General features: G+C 38.1%; 1 protein-coding gene across 2 annotated transcripts in view; it reads right to left on the bottom strand.

The window, feature by feature from the left end:
* The window catches only part of AK5 (adenylate kinase 5), a 234,947-nt gene that overhangs the window by 202,845 nt on the left and 9,988 nt on the right, over positions 1-22,114 (bottom strand). Inside the window, exons 3-5 of one of the 2 annotated variants that reach the window (XM_019802846.2) lie at positions 21,460-21,555; positions 16,293-16,462; positions 16,075-16,188 (exon numbers count right to left, since the gene is read on the bottom strand). In XM_019802846.2, coding sequence (XP_019658405.1) covers positions 16,075-16,188; positions 16,293-16,462; positions 21,460-21,555 — 380 coding nt within the window. Of the gene's footprint in view, positions 1-16,074; positions 16,189-16,292; positions 16,463-21,459; positions 21,628-22,114 lie in introns of both variants that reach the window. The other variant, XM_002922313.4, reaches the window with a different exon arrangement.

Here is a 22,114-nt window from a genome sequence, read left to right as displayed (position 1 = left end):
GAGCCACCCAGGCGCCCCATTACTGAGTGTTTAATGTGCACAAAAATAATATTAAAGAATTCCTGGGGTGCCTGGGTGGCTCAGTTGGTTAGGCGTCTAACCTCACCTCAGGTCATGATCTTGGGGTCCTAGGATCAAGCCCTGCATCAGGCTCCCACTCAGCAGGTAGTCTGCTTCTCCCTCTGCCCCTCCCCCCCCACTCGTGTGCTCTCTCTCTCTCTTTCACAAATAAATAAATAAAATCTTTCAAAAAAAGAATTCCTAAAAATTTCTAGACAAGAAAAATCAATGGTTGGCTCTAATAATTTGTTCTAATGCTTAACAATTGGTACTTTTAAGGAGATTTTCCTCATATATAATTCAAAAAATTTTTCTCTTTTTTTTAAAGACTTTATTTATTCATTTATTAGAGAGAGAGAAAGAGAGAGAGCGTAAGCGAGAGGGCAAGTGCACCAGCAGAGGGAGGGGTAGAGGGCGAGGAGCAAGCAGACTCTGCACTGAGCATGGAGTCCAACTTGGGGCTCAATCTCATGATCCCTGAGATCATGACCTGAGCTGAACCCAGGAGTCAGACGCTCAACCAACTGAGCCACCCAGGCATTCCCAAAATTATTTTCTTAAATACAAATACATTTACTCAGTAGAGAAGAAAGAAATAGTATACTATTGATAAAACTCTTAGATATGCTTGGAGAACAGTTATGAGTAGGTAACTATGAAGACAAGCAATGATTTTGAAGTAAACATAACAGAGCTTGTAAAACTCGATGTGCTTTTTCTTTAAAATGGACCGTTTGGGAAAATAAAAATCCATTTTTATATGCTGTCTATTGTTCAAAATGCCTTTTGGATCTAACTACACAAAGGTTTAGTTAGATGGTCAATCCCAGTCCTTTGGGACTAGACTCATCCTTCTTTAGTGCTCAGGAAGACAATACAGTTGGGTGGAAAGAGCACTGGACATAGGAGTGTGGGCTGCTTATTCTAGCTCAGGGGTTTGAGTTACTTACTCCTGCTCTCACATTAACTAGGTTTGTGAAATCTAGCCATTCACTTAACTTCTCTGGGCTTCAGTTTTGTCATTTATAAAACGAGATCAGCAGCTATTCAAAGACTGTTTTTAAAAACAAATCCTAAGAAATTTTCCATGTAGTAAAAGCTGTACTTTTGCTGTCACTTGAGTGAGAAAATGCTAATTTTGCCTGGTTTGTTTGTTTCTGTAATGACTCAGGCACCCCCAAAGGCAGGGACCATCAGTTATGATATTCAGGATAAAATACCCTCCAAAATTTGTGCTTCTATGAATCTAGGTCCTCATGGAGGACATTATTTCAAGCATGAATGGGAAGCTATTTTCTGGCCATGACTCATGGGGGAAAAAAGAAAGAACTGAGGACTACACCAGATTAAATACAAGGGCTACTTATCACATTAGAACATTAGTCACTACCACTTTTCTGATGCAAAGCATCTTACCCTCTATTCCATCCTCATATATAGACATGTACTAATGAGTTTGTATTCCAATAATGCTATTTAAAAAGATGTTACCCTTCTAAGTCAATATTTTAATAAGGAATTATCATGGGAAGTGAAATTAAACAATATGGCAGAGGAGGCTCACCCTATATTTTCATCATACATACATTCGTCAAATCTGTTGCTAATATATAGAACTAAAATTGACTTGAACATTGACCCTGTATTCTGCAACTTTGTTAGATTTATTAGTTTGGGTAGTCATTTTATAGATTCCTTAGGATTTTTTTTGTAAATAATCATATTACCCACAAGAACAGATAGTTTTACTTCTTCTTTCCATATTTATGCCTTTTATTTATTTTTCTTATCTTAATGTGTTATTCAGAACATCCAGTACAGCGTTCAATAGAAGTGGTAAGAATGGACACCTCTGCAGTTCCCAATCTTAGGCAGAGAGCACTTGATGTTTCATCACTAAGACTGATATTAGCTATAGGTTTCCATATTAGATTAAAAGAATTCCCTTTATAGTCTCAATTTGTTGAGTTTTTTTTTTTTTTTTAATGAATTGATGTTGACAGTTGTCAAATGCTTTCTTGGCCATTGTTGCCAAAGAACAAACTCTACAACATTTCAAGCTTTTACAATTTATTAAGACTTGTGCTATGGCCGAATCTACGGTTTATCTTAGTGAAAGCCCCATGTGCACTTGAAAACAATGTGTACTGTGCAGTTGTTGGATACTGTGCTCTAGATACGCTTATTGTTCCTCAGGTCTAGGTCCTTACAGATATGCTGTTTAGTTTTTACGTCAAAGATTGAGAAAGGATTGTTAAGATTTCCAACTATGACTATGGGTTCGTCTATCTCTCCCTTTACTTCTGTCGATCGTTTGATTCATGTATTTTGAAATTTATTATGTATATACACATTTAAAATTTGAATTGATGTTTTAATCACTAGCAAATGTTCTTCTTTGTCTTTGGTAATACTTGTTGTCCTGAAGTCTACTTTAATAACAATCAAGCAACCCCAGCTTTCTTATGTTCAGTATTTGCATGGTATATCTTTTTCTGTCCTTTATCTTCAACCTGGCTATGTCATTATTTTTAGAAAGCATCTCTCATAAAAATAAAGTGTGTTTGTTTCTACCCAAATAATGGAAATCCCAGTGGAATCTTTTCGAAAAGGTAGGAGTCTTTTTCAGTGTAAATAATTACCCTGTTTATTCATTTTAGAAATCTAGCATCTCTGATATTATTTTCACAAAACACAGGGCACCCTTGTGCACATATTTACTCCTCACAGAATGTAATGTGCTTATAGTCAGGAGGCTAAATTGGTAGGATCTGAGAATAGTATCTTGGGCTTCCAAAATATATGACAGCTAGCTTAATTTAAATTTATATTTCTGGTAATTACTTAGGAGACTCAAATTATAAGTGTATCTGCATTTTCTCAAGGAACTGGCCTTTTCTATTAAAGACATTAAGGGAATTGGGCCTGGAAATTAAGGAAATACAGTAGTTTGTGTTTGAGTGAATCACTGTGCAAAAATTGCAAAATGTTAACATTGGGAAAGCCTTTTGTCACTCATCCTTATCAAGCATTCCAGGGAAATAAAACCAATGCATGCTGGCATAAAAGAACGAGGCCGTAGTTACTGAATAACTCCTGTATGTAGTGCATCATAGGCTGTGAGAAAGACAAGAGTAGGTGCAAGACTCCCCACTTTAACACATTTGTATTTGTGCTGTATATTTTCCTTAGGCCTCTGTAGCTCCACGTTCCACCATTCTCTCCCCAACTCTGTGTCCTGGGTGATTGCTTTTCTGGAATAAATCAATGGGGTCCCTTGCCCTCTAGCTTCCAGTTGGTTCTGCTCACTAGTGAACATCAGCAGAAGATCAGACGAAGGGAGGAGAGTAAAGTCTGGATATTTATTCCCTGGCTCTCATCCTGTGGAGGTCATCAGAGGCTGGCTACCTCTCATCAATGAAGGTCAAGGCTCTGATGAGGAAGCTTTTTTCACAAGTCTGTTTCTTTTTCTGGATTCAAGCAACTGTTCCCCTTTTTGAATCTACAGGCCTAGAGAGGGTAACAGATCCCACTTTTACCAGCCTTGTGACACTGAACTATCCTTTGTAGTTTCCCCAGGTCCTACGCACACCTTTTCAGTAGTTCTTTCAGCAAGTGCTCTTCTGTGGAGCCTGAGTGTGGCACATCTTTCCTGCTAGAGCCTGACCAACACAGCAATCTGATGAACCAGCAGTTAACAATATAAGGTACTATATGATAAGTGCCATGTAAATCTTAAAGACAATCACCAATTTTGCTGAACAAGCTGAGTGAGAGTAAGGAGAGATCTCCAAGGCTTTGGCGTCCTCAGGGAAATTGTCCAGAAGGAGGTAAGTTTTGAACAAGCAGTAAAAAATGACTATCAAGGAGAGACAAATAACAAGGGAGCAAGGACGAAATGAACTGAAGGGATGGTGGGAACACAAACCAAGTCCGGCTCAGGTCAGACTGCACAGGAAATCTGCACAGAGACACAAGAACCTATGACATTAATATTGAGAAAAACATCTTATGTGAAACTGTTCCCATTCTGAGGAGTTTCTCTCTCACTCAAGAAAGTAAGGGTGAAGACTAGTGAAGATGACATTATTGGGGTAATGGTGGATGTGTTCCAATGTCAGTACTTTAATATTGTGTGGATATAAATGGCCCGCTTGCTCCATAACTATGGCAACACGCTATGGCTGAGAACCTTTGTTGTGCGCAACTAAACACCAAGTTGAAGTTTGTATTTTAGTGAGCTTAAGAATCAGCTTTGATAGAGGTTTTTAACTTGTTAACTTGTGCATCCTTGGGTTCAACGTAAAAAGAAATTTTAATTCAGTAATTCTGTGAAGGGACCTGAACCATCCGCATTTTTTAACAAGGCATGTACCCGATTCTGATACAAACCCTCTAGGGAGACACGTGCTTGTGGACAATGCATGCATTAAAAACTTTCAAACAAAAGAATGAATTAATGGCAGTGGTCTTTTAGAAGGATTAATCTGGCCACAGGACACAAGATAGACCCGCTGTGGAGAGAACAGGGACAAGGAAGGTGGAAGAGTGAGGACTCAAAGTCCAAGCAGGTGGATGGGAGCGCCTGGCATGAAAAGGCTAGGAAGAAAAGGAAATGAAGAGAAGAGACAGATAAGAACAAAGTGAAGAATGAGCAGGTCTTTCTTTACCGAGAGTCATGGTGTGGTGGTTTCAAATATGTCAAGTTTTTTCTTTTGTGACACTCTCCCTATTAAAAAAAAAAATCATGGATTCTTATTCCCCTCTCCTGTTTTGTATTTTTCAGAAATGAAGTATGGCTTTGGAAACTGGGTTAGAAAAGGCAATTGGGCTTCCTTCTGGCTCTCTTGGGTTACATGACTTTGGAGCCCTGAGCTGCTGGGAAGTCCAGCCACCCTGTGACCTCCATATGGTGAGAAAGGAAGAGAGGCCTGAGGAGTCCAAGTGCTCCAGCCCCAACTGTTTGAGTCTTCCCAAACCAAGCATCGGACAAGTGAGTAAAGAAGCCTAACTTTGACCACTATTTAAATACCATGTCATGAGAGATCTTGAGCCAAAAGCAGCCCGCTAAGCAGTTCTTGATTTCCTGATCCTTAGAAAGCATATGAAATTTTAAATATTGTTGTTTTAAGCCAGTAAATAAATTTTGGATGATGTGTTATGTAGCAACAGTACCTAACTTACAGGGCGAAGTCAAAGAGGACTCTGATTTTATCTTTCTATGAAATTTGGAAATTGTCTTTTCTCTTTATATAAGGCAGTTATAAAAACCTCAGCAGCCTTTTTACCTTGATTGGTCTTATAGTCACAGCTCATCAGAATAAAAATAAATAAATAATCATCTAGTAATATATTCTCAATTACAAAACCTAATTATTAAATAATTAGAAGCAAACTTCTAAGTCATTAGTTCCAGGGGGAAAACAACCACATTGCCTTTAATATTTTGCATGAAAGTGCTAATGCTTAGAAAAAATTTGTGTAATTAAAATTAAATCACTCCCCCTTAGAAGCAAATCAAATTTGTCCCCCTTAGGGACAGCAAATCAAATTATGTCTGTCAAATCAATTCACTATGCCAGCAGGATGACAGCCCTTTGAGGATGGGTTTTCTTTTATCTCTAAGTGTTTGGTTGTTTTGTTTTGTTTTTAAACTCTATTTATCTAGTTGAGAATGTTTCATGTATCCAATTGCACTCATTCAAACTCAGAACTTAACTCTATTTTTAGGCTCCTTTAAGATGGCAGGGCTGAGGCTAAGTTATAGATCCTAGAGGAAATCACAACTAGAAAAAGAAAAAAAACTCACAAAGTTATATACTCCCTGCTCCAGCAGGTCTCACCCTCTCTGAGCCCACAGTGCATGACAGGTGGAATTCATAAGGCTTGTGTGCACCCATGGGCCCAACCCTCAGAAGCACAATTTCTTCACTCAAGAAGTCTGAAGGAACGCACATGAGTAAGAGTGGCACAATTACAGGAATCATCTAGGGCCCATCGCTTTATTTAAAATAAACACTCCCCAGTGCTAGTAAAAATTAAGGTGTCTTGGGTTGGGGGGGCTTTCAAGTTCTCTCTCCATTACCTTCCCTGCTTGACCTCTCCACCACAACCGGAAGTAAAAATGCTTAGTGTCTGCTATTACCTCAACTATGATTGTCGTACCTCAAAACCACAAATAACACACCCCAGAAAACAAACCATGGTAAACTGCTGATTTAAACAAGTCTGAATTTGTGTTACGGGATTATTGAAGTTACTCCCCAGATGGTCTCTGAGTGTTACAAATCAAAATGTATTTCATCCCCTCAGCCATGATTCTTTTAGTAGGTGGTGGGCACTCCAGCAGGATGGCTCAGTGCAGGAAGAAATGCTAGATCTTCAGTTTAATTTTTAAATTTGACAAGTAAGAGAGATGACGCTTCACAAACATTTAATATTTAGACAGACAGTGTGGCCCCCACTATGTCAGAGTAGGGTGTACATAACTTTGTGAGGTATTTTTTTGTGATAAACCAATAATTAAAATCAGACACAGCTGAGACAAGGGGAAGACAAGGGGCACCGTGGGGTATGGACTCCAGTGCCTTGGAAGGGCCAGACTGGTGCTGAAACAGTGAGATGCCAGCTGGCGTGGGAGTGGGGGACGGCCATGAACGAGACACCGCCTAGACTGTCTAATGACAGCAGCACTACTCAGGTGCAGCAGTGTGAACCGGGAGCTGCTGCATCGTGACCGCTGCAAGACAAGGTAGAAACCTGCTTTTTAATGTGAAATCTCCTAATTTTAGAATCTAGCACACATTAAAAAAATTGTCTGATGCCCACATTCAGCCTCAGTTTGTGACCTCAAGGTTCCAGAAAGCTACTGGTCTAGAGTAGCTGTATCCCCTCCTTGGGAATCCTAGCTCTGTCTGCCTGCTGGTGGCCTAGGCAAGTTACTTAACTTGTCAGAGCTTCAGTTTCCTCATCTGTAAAGTAGAAGAACAACAGCGAAGGTTGGGGAGGAAAGTGATAATACAGTAAGAATCAGTTATAAAATATGTATATTCAAAATGCAAGTTTCTAGAAACATATACTTTGCACCAAAAACAAAATAAAAAAAAATAGGAACTATGGAAAAATCAAGCTAGCTGGACACCAAATGGTATCAATAAATACAATAGAAAGTAAATGTCTGGATCTTTGGGACATTTGGGTCACAGAAGCATACATTATATATATATATTTATTACACTTGGAGGAGTATTATCATTAAGGAAATTCTGCATAGGTCCCCAACAAAGCAGCTAGAGGCACCAATACACTCCCCACATGATAATCGCATGGATGTGGATGCACAAGGCTGGCTAGGAAAGGAAAGCACGCATCTCTGTGGGACCACTCCCAAGAAAGGAGAAACTAGCAGGAAAAATGGGTGAAATCAAAAGAGGGTACACAGAACGGGGGCGGGGGAGGGGAGAGAGTGGTTTTGCAGCAATATGGAAAGCCAAGATGAGTACTGAGAACACCACTACTAATCAGTGGGCTTCCAAGTGCTTCTGCCCCACACTGTGAATGTCCCCGGACTCTAGCTGACAGATTACTGAAGTGGTTCTAGCCATTTTTAGAACAAGAAAAATTTCTTTCAACAGAGTTTTACGTGGAACCTCAGAACATAAAATAAAAGCAGAGCTGCTCTGGGCTGCCTTAACACCTCAAGGTGGCCTCTGAGGGCTGCATCAATCAATTTGAAGGTTCCCCCAGAAGGAACCCGAAGGTCCTTTTACCTTCAAAGCTACTGACAAAAGGAAGGGAGAGCTGGTGAGGGCCCTTCTGCTGTACAAATCTATGGAATATTTATCCTCACCATATCTAATAGTAATAATCACATCTTTTTGTTAAGCGGTCACTATGAGCCACACATTGTGCTAAGAACTATAGGTACGTGATCATATTTAATCTTACAATAACCCTGGTGTGGTTTTATTACCTTCATTCTTCAAAGGAAAACATTGAGGCCTCAAGAGGGCTGGTCAATCAGTCAAAAGCACATAGTAAATGAGAGTCAGAACCCACGGTATTCCGTTGACATTATAACCAACTCCACTGATTTAGATGCGGGTCTGAGAGATTGAACTCAAGATCACTTTTGAAGCAGTCACTTGAGTCCTTCCTTTTCTGGATATTCATGACACTAATATTTGTTTTGCACTTCAAATCTACACTTACTAGAGCCCAATGCTGTAAAGAAATATATTAAGGTAGCAGGGCAGGTGTGGGGGTCATGAGAGTGGGAATGGTGGGAAAATAAAAAGAATGGAAGGAAGTTTACAGCATGAATGGGACCACTTTGCCCTAAGGACAGAACAGAAGCCTACCTCCGGGGAGAGACAGACAGACAGACAGACACACTCATTAACACAAAAATGCCACAAAGATCAACTGAGAATTGGTTAGGAAAAAAGTAGCTTATTTGTAATAGCAGCAAACCAGGAACAAAACCAACAAAAAGTGTACAAGACTTTTTAATGGAAAACTATAAAACTTTACTTTCTGAAGAACATAAACCAAGACCTGAATAAATGAAATGATAGGGCGATGTTCATGGATGGGAAGATGTGGGTTCTCTGAAAATTAATCTATATATAAAATGATCTATATTGAAATTTAAATAAAATCTCAAGTTTTTTTATGTGTCTGACAAATCGATTCTAAAATTCATAAAGAACAGTAAAAATATATATGTACAGACAACTCAGAAAAGAAGAAGGGGAAGAGATTGTTCTTTAGGCATCAGGATATAACTTAGAGTTCTTTGACTGAAACCATGATATTGATGCAGAAAAATATAAAGAGACAAAGCAGACCCATGTCTGTCCAGAAATAAGTCACTTCAATGAGGAAAATATGTACTAGGCAACATGTAATCTTTGGACGACTGGATACATTTTTCATTTCCACTTAACACATACAATAAAATTCTTTATCTACCTCACATTGTGCACAACAATTAATGTAGATAGAATAAATACCTGAACCTTCAAAACAAAATTTAAAATAAACAGAAAAATGTAGAATATTTTTATGAGACTGCAGGGAACATTTTCTTAAGATTTAAATGTAAAAGCCAAAAAGAAATTGCTGATAAATTTACCGCATTAAAATTTAAAACTTCCATAGGACAAAAGACAGGACATGATTTTGTATGTTTCTCTGTCATGATTTGGAAAAATATAAATAGAAAAAAATATAATCAAAATACACAGCAAAATATTAGTATCTAGAATGTCCAAATCAATAAAAAAAAAAAACTCAAACAACATATCAGAAAAAAAGGTGACAAGGTTATATTTTGGCAATTCTCAAAAAAGGAGATACAATTAGCCAACAAGCACATTTAAAAAACATTTCAGGTCACTAGAGATTAAGAGAATGCAAAATAAAATAGCAATGCCAAACATTTACATTTCTAATCCATCGGATAACCTAAAATAGAAATATCTGAAATTAAGTATTGGTGAGGTGTGGAGAAATGCGAAAAAAAGGAGTCATAAATTTATGGGACCACTTTTTAACATCCTATTTTTAAAAATCTCAAATATAGATTTAAAACTACACACACACAAACACATTCCTTCTACATTAGAAAATCCATTTCTAGAAATATTCCTGAGAGATCTTCTTGACATATGCAAAGGGAGATGTGTTCAAGGATGTTGGTCATAGTATTGTTGGCAATAATAGAAATATTAACACAACTTATCGCCTGCTTATTGTATATATTTATAGAATGTAACATTATGAAGCAATTAAAAGAATGAGTTAAGTCTATTTGTATCAACACAGATAGAGCTCAAAACAGAACGCACAGTGAAAGAAACAACTTAGGGGATGATATAAATAGCACTGAGGAAATAGCAGGAGCAAGTTACTGTGAGAAATAGGAAGAAGTCCAGCATGTCAAATGCAGAGGTAGATACATAAAATTGGAAAATTAGCTGGAGCCAGATAGTTGAATATATTGTTAATTACTGTCAGATTAAAAAAAATAGATTTAGTATAGGCTTTCCTCCTCCGTTTTCAATAATAGCACCTTTGAGCTCTTACTGGTTTCAGCTTTACTGTTTGTAATAAATCCTCAGTACATAAACCTAGGTCAGAGGTTCATCCATGAACTATGAAATTCTACAACCTTTAAAAAAACACTCTGCTTAGGTTTTCACCTTGGACTCTGGGCTATCTAGCAAAATCTTGGCTATGTAGTGTGTTGGCTTGGTGATGAAAAGATCTCAGACTTCCCATTTTTACCCACCTTGATTCCTTTCCCCTCACTGATCTGTTATTTCTTTTTGACAATCAGGTGGAAGGTGAGAAGAAATTTTTCAGATAGTAAGGACCTACTGCCAAATCCAAGGAGGAGACCAGGGCTACGCTCTGGCGGTAATGAGCCTATCTATCTCCTCCCCACCCCCTGCAATGGAAGGCTGAGGACTGGGAGAGCTCAGCTGTTAGGCTGAGAAATAAGGGTGGGAAAGAAAGTATGCTGCTTGTGGTGGAAACTGCTGGTTGTCTCTCAAAATCTGTTTTCCCATCTTCCATAAGAAGTTCTGTAGGCAAGTCCATGCCTGCACATGTGACTCCATTGTCCAATGGCCCTTGAAGTTAGGATGTAGCCATGTGACTTCAGTTCTCATCAAAGGACTGTGAAGACTAACGTGTGCACCTTGGGGTCTGGGACTTAAGAAGGTGAGCATGTGCCTTCTGCACTTTTATCCCCTTCCAACCAGCTGGAAGCTGGCCACGGGACATGGCATGGCAGATCTCGCTTTCACCAAGCAAATGTCAAACATGTCCCAGGGTCCTCCAAGTGCACTCTTGAGACCCCTGCAGACTGCTGAGACCCTTTCAGGAATGCCCCAGGTTAAAGCTATTTTTATACTAACAAGTTACATGTCTTTTTCATCTTCATTCTCCCACAAATGCACAATGGAGTTTTCCAGTGGTTACGTGAAGTGTGATATCACAGCAGTTGGAATGCAAAAGCAGACATAAGAACCCAGCTGTCTTTTATTGTTAGAAATTAAAGGGATTTGCAAAATGTAATGTTTCTCTTATCACTATTTTTTTGTTTTGGAAAATATGGTTACTTTTCTTAAAAATGTGTTATTTATGTTAACCTGCATGGATTTATTGTTTATTTTAAAATGACTTAATAAATATTTTTAAATTTCTGTTTTAATTTCTCATATGATAAATATCAGTAGATACAGCCCATGTAATGAAAGCTTTTTGAGGTCTTTAATAATTTTTAAAAGAGTTAAAGGGTTTTGTGATCAAAAAATTTTGAGAACCACTGCCCTAGGACCTAGAGGAACAATGACCTGCATCTCTGAATGACTTTACGGGCTGCAGGTTCTCTGCCCTCATTCACAGTGCAGCCATTATATACAAGAGAAGTAAGTTTCCATGCTATGTCACTGCGCCATTGTGTCTTTTTATTACATCTTGGATTTACTCTAAATAATACAGATAATAGTCATATAGGTGGGGCACTATTATATCAAACACTAAACTACGTGGCATTGATTCACTTGGGTAATAGGAGCCAAGAAATTTTAGGCTGGAAAACTAATGACACTTGATATGCCATTGCAAAATATTTGGTACAAACATTACCTGTGATAATTTGGAAGGTAGACCATGTTCCTATGAAGCCCACAGCTAGAGAAGAAATGACCAGAAAGAGCTAGAATGGTCATATGTGTTGACTGTTCTCTATTGCATTTAGCAACATACAACAAGAAACAGATAAACCTGAGAAAGAATTGACCAATTTGCAAACAGATAAAGAGAAAAGAAAGTGTCCAGTAAACTTATCAGGTTGAAAAAATCAACTGCTTCTACACCTCCAAAGAGCAGAAGACAAGGCTACCTTGCTTCAAAGATTCCTGTTAACACTCTCTCCAGCTTTCCAAAAAAGGGACCCAGCCTTGAGGCAAAACCCAGATTAAGGATGCTGCCTGTTGCTTTATATGGTCTCAAAGTAACTACCATCAAAATGAGAAAACAAAGAAACAAAGAAGCTTAATATATATATTTAGAAAAGAACTTTGGGTGTAGTTACCAGCACATGGAACTAACTGGAATCAAAAAGAGAAGATACTTACCAAATTTTTGAGGAAATGGTTTTACCAAAGCAACCATAAGCCTAGCAAGAAAAAGCTTGTTTTTGTACTTTGTTTTTCAAATTAAGAACAGCTCCCAAAGAAGGCATAGTCTCCAACACAATACTTTGATGTGGCCATGCAGGATAATGGACAAGAAGAACTTTTCAGAAGGCCAAGGGCTTCAGAAGACAATAGAGAACGAGGAGTTGAAATCGCTCTACTGCTAGGGAAAGGATTTGTTATTTGCTATGGTTCAGTGACTACCATATATATTTCCCGAATTCCCTTTTCTGAACAGGAGCCTTTATTTCACTTCTCCTGGTCTTGTTCCTCCACTACCCATTGGTGGCAGGGAGGGAAGACAATGTGATGCTCAGTTTGTAGGTGGCTGAAGAGTCACATGTGTACTTAATGGACAGAACTGTACATTGAGTAGAGATTCCTGACTTTGGATCTAGGTGATGGGACTCGGCGTGTTTTCCTTGGGGAGGGAGTGAGTACATTCTATGGTGGGAAGAAGGGAGCATGCCGACATCCGGATGGCCAGAAGGGCAAACTATGGTAGAAGCTGCTAGTTAGTTCTCCTATCCTTCCATAGTTATAGAACTGTAGGCAGGCACCTGCCCACCCAGCTGGATTATACTTCCCAGCCTGCCTCACAATTACAACACGAATAAATTTTTAACAATGCAATGTGAGCAGAAATGATAGCTGCCACTCTCCAGATCCAGGACTTCAGACGTTTACGTTCTCTTCCCCTTACGTGCCAGCTGGAAATCATATGTAGTGGCAACCCTGGTTCGTCCCTACAGATGATGAGAGCATCCCAGGAGATGGCAGAACAACAATGTGGAAGGAACCATGGTCCCTAAATTAACTCAAGGAGAAAAGCGTGCAGTCAATCTGGACACAAAAAAGCTAGTTAAAGAAAAACGTTGAAGAGTTGTGGTATAATGAAAATACATATTTAGTCGTTTTCCCTGATTCCTGGCACAGAGCTTCTAAAACCTTCAGCATTTCCTGAGTGACAGGAGTGTCTTCTGTTGTTCATAATGAGCACCTTCTGACCATACCTGAGTCTAAGCTAATGAAGTGACTCAGGCGGGGCCCAAAATAGTATCAGGATGAGAGTTTGCTGGCAGAGAGACCAAACATGAGATTAGAAGGTGGGAACTTTCAGCCCGACTCCTTAGTCTCCAGGAAGAAGGAGAGAGATTGGGTTAGAAAAACTCAGCAATGAAGTTTGGGGAGCTTTCAGGTTGGTGAACATGTTGAAGTGCTGGGAAGGTGGTGCACCCAGAGAGAGCATGGAAGTCCTGCGTCCCCAATCCCACACCGTGCCATACACATGTCCTCCATTTGGCTGTTTCTAAGTTGTACCTTTGTCATAATTCTCTAAGTGTAAGTAAAGCATTTTCTTGAGTTCTATGAGTCACTCTAGCAAATTACTGAAACTGATGAGGGTGTTGTGGGAACCCCAGGATTTATCGGTGATTGGACAGAAATACAGGTGGCCCCTGGAACTTGTGACTGACCTCTGAAGTGGGGGCAGTCTGGTGGGACGGAGCCCTTAACCGGTAGGGTCCATACTAACTCAGATATTTAGTGTCAGAGTTGAATGCGATTATCAGACGTCTTGTTTGTGTTGAGGATTGGAGAATTAGTAGGGAAAACCCTCACACATTTAGTGTCAGAAATGGTACCAGAAAAAGAGACATCACAAGAGCTGAAGACTACATAGGGTATGGAGTAATCAGGCCTGACCCTAACACTTTGCTTTACATAAACATTCAGCTTTGCCTCTGCACCCTCTGAACTCCGGCAGCTCGGCAGTGGTGGCATCAACCTCAGCACAACTGTTCTGCTTGCAGTGGCCAAGAAACCCTAGGCTGTTGCAACGCCAACCTAAGAAAGTTGTTAAATTGAACTTTTCCAGCCTCGCAAGAATGGCTGAGAATAGTAAATGCAAGTGACTGCATATATTACAGAGAGATACCAGACCATTCTATAGAACTTGCTAACAGGTGTCCCCAACCAGTATTATGATCCCTGGCCCATCCCCATGTCCAGGCTTTGTAGGAGAAGATGGAGATCGGTCAGGTATCCAGAGAGTTGCCAGAGAGCCACATGTTTCCTGCCCCCTCCCCACTACCTGCCCCACTGTAAGCCACATGAGAAACAATTTCAGGAGACTGAGACATCACTTTGGGTTTCTGAGGTTGAACCAGGTCCAAGAAGACATGTTAAACTGAATGAAATACTGAAGTTTTTATTTTATGTTGGACTTTTTTTTCAATGAAAAAAAATTTTCCCCAGCTTTATTGAGATATAATTATGGACCGGGATTTTTAATATTGGAAAGTGAGACTGTTACTATTTTAAGGATTCATTTATTTTTTATTTTGGAGAGGGGAGAGGGCAAAGGGAGAGGGAGAGAGAAAGAATCTCAAGCAGATTCCCCGTGGAGCATGGAACCTGACATGGGGCTCCATCCCATGACCCTGAGATGATGACCTGGGCTGAAATCAAGAGTTGGATGTTTAACCGACTGAGCCATCCAGGCACCCCTAACTGTTAATATTTTAAAGTGACCAGGAGAGCTATGAGATCTACCTGAGTTATTATTCAGGGGAGAAGAAAGAGACTCACAGTATGTTCAAAAGACATAAGAGAAAAAAAAATCACATGCTGCTCGTGCCCACGCCAAGTGCATGTCATTCAATACCCAGGGTGGCCCGGGTTTGGGTGGGAATGACTGTCTTGCCTCTCGGGCCTCCACCAATAGCCAAGAATCACATGGAACGGCTGCCATAGTGCCCATTTTCAACAGCAACATCAGGAGATGCAACAGCAACAACAAAAAATTGATTTTTCTAGTTTTCTCTTGTCAAGGCCAGAGCAATTAGAACCAAGTCTTCAAACTGAGAAAGCACAGGAGGTTCCGGACTACTGTGGGAGAGGGAAACCTGCGGAGGAGGGAAAGACACTCCAGCACAACAGACGTCCCCAAACAGTTAACCTGAGTATTCAGAGGCTCTATGAAGCCGACTCCTGGGCCTTGAACTGCCTAACCCCAGACTTCTTTCATATGACACATAAATTTACATCTTATTTGACTTACTTAAATCAGAAAAAGATAAAGCCCATAGAAAAATAGGCAAAGGAAAGCAGGTAATTCACATAAGAAATACAGATCGTCAAAAAAGAATCTGAAAGCATACTTAACCCTGGTAGTAACTCAAGAAATGTACATTTAAAAGATGAAATACTGTTTCTTACTTATCAGGTTGGCAAAAATCTTAAATATAAATTCTATCCAGTTGGAAAGGATCTGGAGAAATATACTTCATTCGATATTGATGGGACTATAACTTGGAAAAGTCTTTTTTGGAAGACCGTTTGGAAATAGCCATGAAACTTAAAAATGCATTCGTATGTGAGCTTGCACACATGTACATGCATGTCTGTGCGTGTGTTTAATGTACAGAAAAGGGCCTGGAAGGGTCTATAACCAGCTCAACAGTGTTTCTTTTTCTTAGGAGAGGAAGGCAGTGGAATGGAATAAAATATAATTTTAGGTAAAGTATTTTGAAATAAAATTTAGACAGATTAGCATTTTTTTAAATAAAAATAATGAATTCTATTATTAGGTTTTATTTTTTCTTCTTTGGCAGAAACAGTCTCCAATTTTTAGGTGTGCATGCCAAGGAAATGACCTTCTGCCAACCCATACTGATGTACTTTCCTGTTTTCAGACCAGAATTCTTTCAGAATAACAGCAAGTCTTCCAAGAAATCTTTTTTTTTTTTTAAATCTCAAAATTGTAAGCGAAAATAGGTCATTTAAAATATAGAGACATTCTTACTTGGTCCTCAAAAGATAGAGCCTGGGCCACATCTCTTGGAAAGCCATCGATAACGATGCCCTCTTCATCAGGTATTTGCATCAATTTCTGTTTTATCTCTGTAATCGTTGTTTCCTTTTATAAATTTAAAAAAAAAAAGATGAAAAACCAAAGTTAAGCTTACACTCACCACTGGTATAAAAATCTTTGCAGAATAGAAGCAAATTACGCAGCAGTACCTGTGGGGCCAATTCTCCAGTTGTAATTATTTTGGCAATAAGACTCCATTTCCTATTGCTGCTGGTACTGTGGATCTTCTTTCTTAATAATTCTCCCACCGAAATGTATTGGAATCCATAACGTTCTGCGATTTTCAAACTTTGGGTACCCTTTCCACTTCCTGGACCACCTATCATTTAAAACAGGCAAAACTGTGACCTTCTGATACAAGAAAAAACTCCTTTTTATACTGCTACTACCTCTACCCTGAGAGGCAGAGCCTGGATGACCAGCAGCAGGGCGGGCAGCTCCACGCAGGCACCGTTCTCGGTGCTAACTCTGAGTGCAGAGCAAGGGTAGACTTAGCCAAGGAAAGACAGAATTATGATCAGCTTTATTACATGGAAGAGACATTTTTTCCTTTNATTATGATCAGCTTCATTACATGGAAGAGACATTTTTTCCTTTACCTATTTTAGTAGATAACTAATTTAGAAAATTGGGCAACACAGTTGAAAGAAACTGTTTCATGTTCTTCTTTGTAAAACCTAATTGTTTTTTCCTCTGTAATCAAAGAAAAGTCTATGGGACACAAGAGACAATGATCAAAATAACAGAAATGTGTTCCATGCCAACAAAGAGCTAATGTGCAATTTGGTGAAATGTAACAATTATTTTTAAACCCAAAGGGATATCAATATTGACACAGTTTATTTAAATCTTTTTTTTTAAAACTGCATTCATGGGTCTCCTTGCCTCATCTCCTTTAAATTCCAAAGGAGTTTAATGCAATGAATACAGAGTGAATGGACTAGGTTCTTAAAGCAGAACAATTTCATAGAGCTCATGATAACTTCGATTTTGTGATACATTAGTGTGAAGTAAACAACATTTTGCAACCTTACTCAATACTAATCATTGGTAATTACCATTTACTTTTTAGAAGCTTAAGTCCTAAAATAATTTTAAAATATATGCCTCAGATTTTATTTCCTATCATATTGGATTATTTTAATTTATATTTCTAAACAACCTAGACTAATTGGAATCTAAAGTCTGAACAAATTTCTAAATAAAGCACATAGCAATCAGCCCAGTCTGATTTTGATTTGTTACTTCTTTTTTTTTTCTTTAAAGGCACTATTCGTATGAGAGAGAGAGCAGGAGGAGGGGGAAGGACAGAAGGAGAAAGAGAGCAAGAAGCAGACTCCCCGTGGAGCACGTTGCCCAATGACTGGGGCTGGATCCCAGAACACTGAGATCATGACCAGAGCTGAAGTAGGAGGCTTAACCAACTGAGCCACCCAGGTGCCCCGATTTGTTACTTCTTAGTAATTATCAAAATGAAATATTTTCAAGTATTTAAGCATAAATTATTGACAGCAGACAAAATATTTTTAAAGGTCAATGTCTAATAAGTAATGAAATGTTTTGGTAATAGTCACTGAAAATAATTATAATTTATTAAGCAATATTGAAAATAAAAATTCAATACAAAAGTGAATTGATGTTCTCCCTACTAATTCAATGTATCAAGTTTTGGGGGGGGAGTAGAAGTCATTTTATATATAATTATTTAGTAATTATTTTTTGCAAATGGTATAAGTAAAAAAGACAGGTGTTTTGTTCTTTTACTTTTTTTTTTTTTTAAGATTTTATTTATTTATTTGACAGAGAGAGAGACAGCCAGTGAGAGAGGGAACACAAGCAGGGGGAGTGGGAGAGGAAGAAGCAGGCTCCCAGCGGAGAGGCCTGATGTGGGACTCGATCCCAGGACTCCAGAATCACGGCCTGAGCTGAAGGCAGATGCTTAACAACTGAGCCACCCAGGCGCCCCAAGCCTCCCAGGTGCCCCNCAGGATCACGGCCTGAGCTGAAGGCAGATGCTTAACAACTGAGCCACCCAGGCGCCCCAAGCCTCCCAGGTGCCCCTTATTTGTTTTTTTTCTAAGGAGAGTTCTGAATGAGTAGACTTAGCTGGCCAGGGCTTATTTCCTTTTTAAAAATTTTAGAGTGCAAGGGCGCCTGTGTGGCTCAGTCGGGTAAGTGTCAGACTCTTGATTTTGGCTTAGGTCATGATATCAGGGTCCTGGGATGGAGTCTGTTCTCAGGCTCCTTGCTCAGCGGGGAGTGTGCTAATCTCCCTCTTCCTCTGCTTGCTCTCTCTGTCTGTCTCTCTCAAATAAATAAATAAATAAATCTTTAAAAGACAAACAAAAAAAAATTTTAAAGCACAGAATTCTAAGATCAATGAGAATCATTTCTGAACCTCAATACCAAGTAATACACCTAATAACAAGGGCTTTCACCTTTCTTACTGCTTTATTAAAGTCAGGATAGGAAGTTGTTTTCATTTTTAACCATTCTCTTTCTAAGAAACTCTAAATTCTATCCTATTAAATTTAACACAATGAACTACTACTAGATCAAATTCATTACTTTGCAAATAAGAAGTAAGTTTTTGTTCTAAATAGCTGTTTCTGGCCTATTAACCTATGGTGCAGTTCATGGATTGGCTTGAAATAAAAAATTACATGAATAACTCCATCAAATTTAAGCTGACTGATCCTTGAACAATGAAAGTTATCTTTCATAAACTATATTTCCACACTTAATATCACAAACCATCAAACATAGAGTTTATAAATCCCACTGAATTGAAAAAAAATGAAGCACGCTAAAAAAGTTATGGCACCTTCAAGAAAAAAGGTTTTTGTCAACTAATGGAAGCAAATAGCAGACACACAAACATATGATTAGCACAATGGAAGAGAATAGCATTAATTTATTAGATGGGTTTGATTAACAAATTAAGCTCACATTTTTCTCTCTGAAACCAGAGTGAGCTTAATTTTATTCTATTTATTTATCTCTAATACTTATAAATATTAGGGTCCATCTAACTCTTAAATTTTATAACTCTAACACTTTAGATTTCATGTCTGTGCTGAGAAGGCTAGCTTTTAAAAAAATTCTGCATCACCAGAAAGGAAATTTTGTTTATTTGAATGTAATACCATGTGGGTATTTTTACCTCTTCCACTCTTTTTTTAGGCTGGTACCAACACAAATTTGTAAGGTTCAGGTATAGTATAATTCCTCAGAAGTCATAAAATTGCCCCAATTTTCTCAGATAGCCTAAGGTTCAGTTTTTCCTTTCTTCTCAGATCTCAATCCTCTAAAATCTAAAATTTATTTACACTCATTGGTTCTGCCTCATTCCTGGCATACATAAAACTTTATAGTGTGTAAGTCTAAAGCTAGAATCACACTCTTGGGAAGCCAGTTGATTTTACTGAGTAAAAAAGAACTGTAGAGTTCTTTGAAGTGGAGGAGATTTGAAGCATTTATATCTTCTCCAAAGATCTTAGTTTATTGAAATATTTTAGTCATTTTCATATAAAATTCACAGTGCACAAAAAATTTATATAGTTGTTTTACACAAGAGCATTTTGGTATTACACCTTTTTCATGGACAATCAAGCCTCCATTTGTTTATCCTATTAATAATCATCAAAATTTAAGTAAGAGCAACAAGAACAACAAAATTGAAAGAATGTTTCATCATAAAAGAGCAAAATAAGTTCCAATTATTCTTCACCTGTAGCTCTATGTTTTAATAAAGCATCTCCTCATCTTCTCGGTAAGGACCTCAAACTTTTAAGCGCACACACATACAACATTCCATTTCAAGAACAGAAAAAGATTTATGTCATAATGGTGGCTACCATACGTCATAAGAATAATGACTTTTAGAAAGCCAGTTTCTATACTTTCTTTCTACAATATTATTTCAAACAATTCAGGACTAAATATATTTGCAATTTCATTTTCATTACACTGACAGATGGACCAATGTCACTCCTAGTCTGGTGAACTTAAATTCTTGTTATAGCTTGGTGTGTTTATTTGCATGCTTTTTTTTTTCTAGTTGCCATCATCATAACTTCTGCAAACAGTAATTCTTTGCATGGGGGCTGTATTCATCTTGCTCTCTGTTAACATTACTGACAAGAAGAGCTTTGAACATTTCACACTCGATTTTCGCTTTTGGTCATCTCTGTGAAAGCTGAGTCAAACTGGAATGTGAGACAATGATGACATATTGCATGTTCACAGGTCTCCTCATGATTTTTACAGATTTTGAGGAAGTTAGAATTTACGAGAATGGTCAAAAATGCATTTTGCAAAAGACTTTCAACAATTTCCATATCCATTCCTTGTGAAATGACATCAGACTGGTGTTTTCATACTCATTCATAGTAAGCAATGTCAAAAAGTAACTGTTGGGGCACCTGGGTGGCACAGCGGTTGGGCGTCTGCCTTCGGCTCAGGGCGTGATCCCGGCATTATGGGATCGAGCCCCACATCAGGCTCTTCTGCTATGAGCCTGCTTCTTCCTCTCCCACTCCCCCTGCTTGTGTTCCCTCTCTCGCTGGCTGTCTCTATCTCTGTCGAATAAATAAATAAAAATCTTTAAAAAAAAAAAAAAGTAACTGTTGTTATTATTTTGATTAATACTCAGACGTTATGTGCTATGTAAAATACTATTCTATTACATTTGGTTGTCTGAAACATCAAAACTTAGATTTTCTTTTANAAACTGTTGTTATTATTTTGATTAATACTCAGATGTTATGTGCTATGTAAAATACTATTCTATTACATTTGGTTGTCTGAAACATCAAAACTTAGATTTTCTTTTAGGTGCCAATTTGCCACATGGAAGATTCATTTATATGAGTCTTTACCAACATATTATTATTATTATTACCCTCTAAAGTTAATAGTGAATAAAAATTCGATTTGTTGAGTTAAAAAGAAAAACCCATATGTTTAGAAAACTTCTAATGGATTCAGTTATCTATGTTAAAAATTAAAAAGATAAAACCATAAGACAATAAATTTTGAGAAGAATACTTTCAATACATTATAGAGAATTTCTAGGACATGGTAATGAGATTCTATAAAAGTACAATAGGCATTATATTATGTAATTATAATAATTGTTTTCCTGAAAATTATGCTAAAAGTATTTCTATCACTGTCTCTTGTGCTTTTGTTTCTATTGTTTGTCATTACCCAACTTAGTACTTGCAAGTACACATAATTAACATAATTTCTTGAAATGTAAATATATAAGCAAAGACAGCAATAGTATAAGAATTTTGCTTTCTGTCCTCATACCTATGACAAGAATGATTTTTGGTCGAGGTCTAGTAGGATCAAAAACCTCATACTCCTCAATTAACTCTGCCGTCTCAGAGAGGTCCGTATCACTTTCTATGGAGAATTGATGGATTGGAGGGAGCCGATCATACCGCCGATATGGAAAGTTTGAATTTTCAGGCATTACTGCAAAAGAATAAGATAACTTTGAAACGGGAAAAAAAGCATAATAAAACATTTTTTGTACTTAGCCAATTAATAGAGAAAAATTTTCAAACTAAATGAGTTTGATTTTTTTCTACAGGAAGAAGACCCCATCTTGTGAGTGGTCTGCAAACTTTTTCTTAAAGGGCCAGACATTCAATATTTTGAACTTTGAACAGTCTCATACTGAACTAGCTGAACTTGGCCATGGTAGCAAGAAAGTGGTCATAGACAATATATAAACAAATGGATGAGTTTATGTTACAATAAAACTTTATTTATAAAAACAGGTAAGGAGTCAGACTCAGGTCATGGGTTAGAGTTTGCCAACCCCTGTTTGGAGGAACCTTCTTAAGTACTGCCTAATCTTGCTTGGTAGTTTGTATATATCCTGATCTCTGCAAATGGTGCTCCCCACAGTTGTATAGTATACAACCTCACAACTTTCACAACATTATGCAGCTGCTAA

This window comes from Ailuropoda melanoleuca, chromosome 2 (genome assembly GCF_002007445.2).
Source record: "Ailuropoda melanoleuca isolate Jingjing chromosome 2, ASM200744v2, whole genome shotgun sequence".
Taxonomy (NCBI): Eukaryota; Metazoa; Chordata; class Mammalia; order Carnivora; family Ursidae; genus Ailuropoda; species Ailuropoda melanoleuca.
Note: the sequence above shows the minus strand (reverse complement) of the source record. Positions and strands in the feature narration are given on the sequence as shown.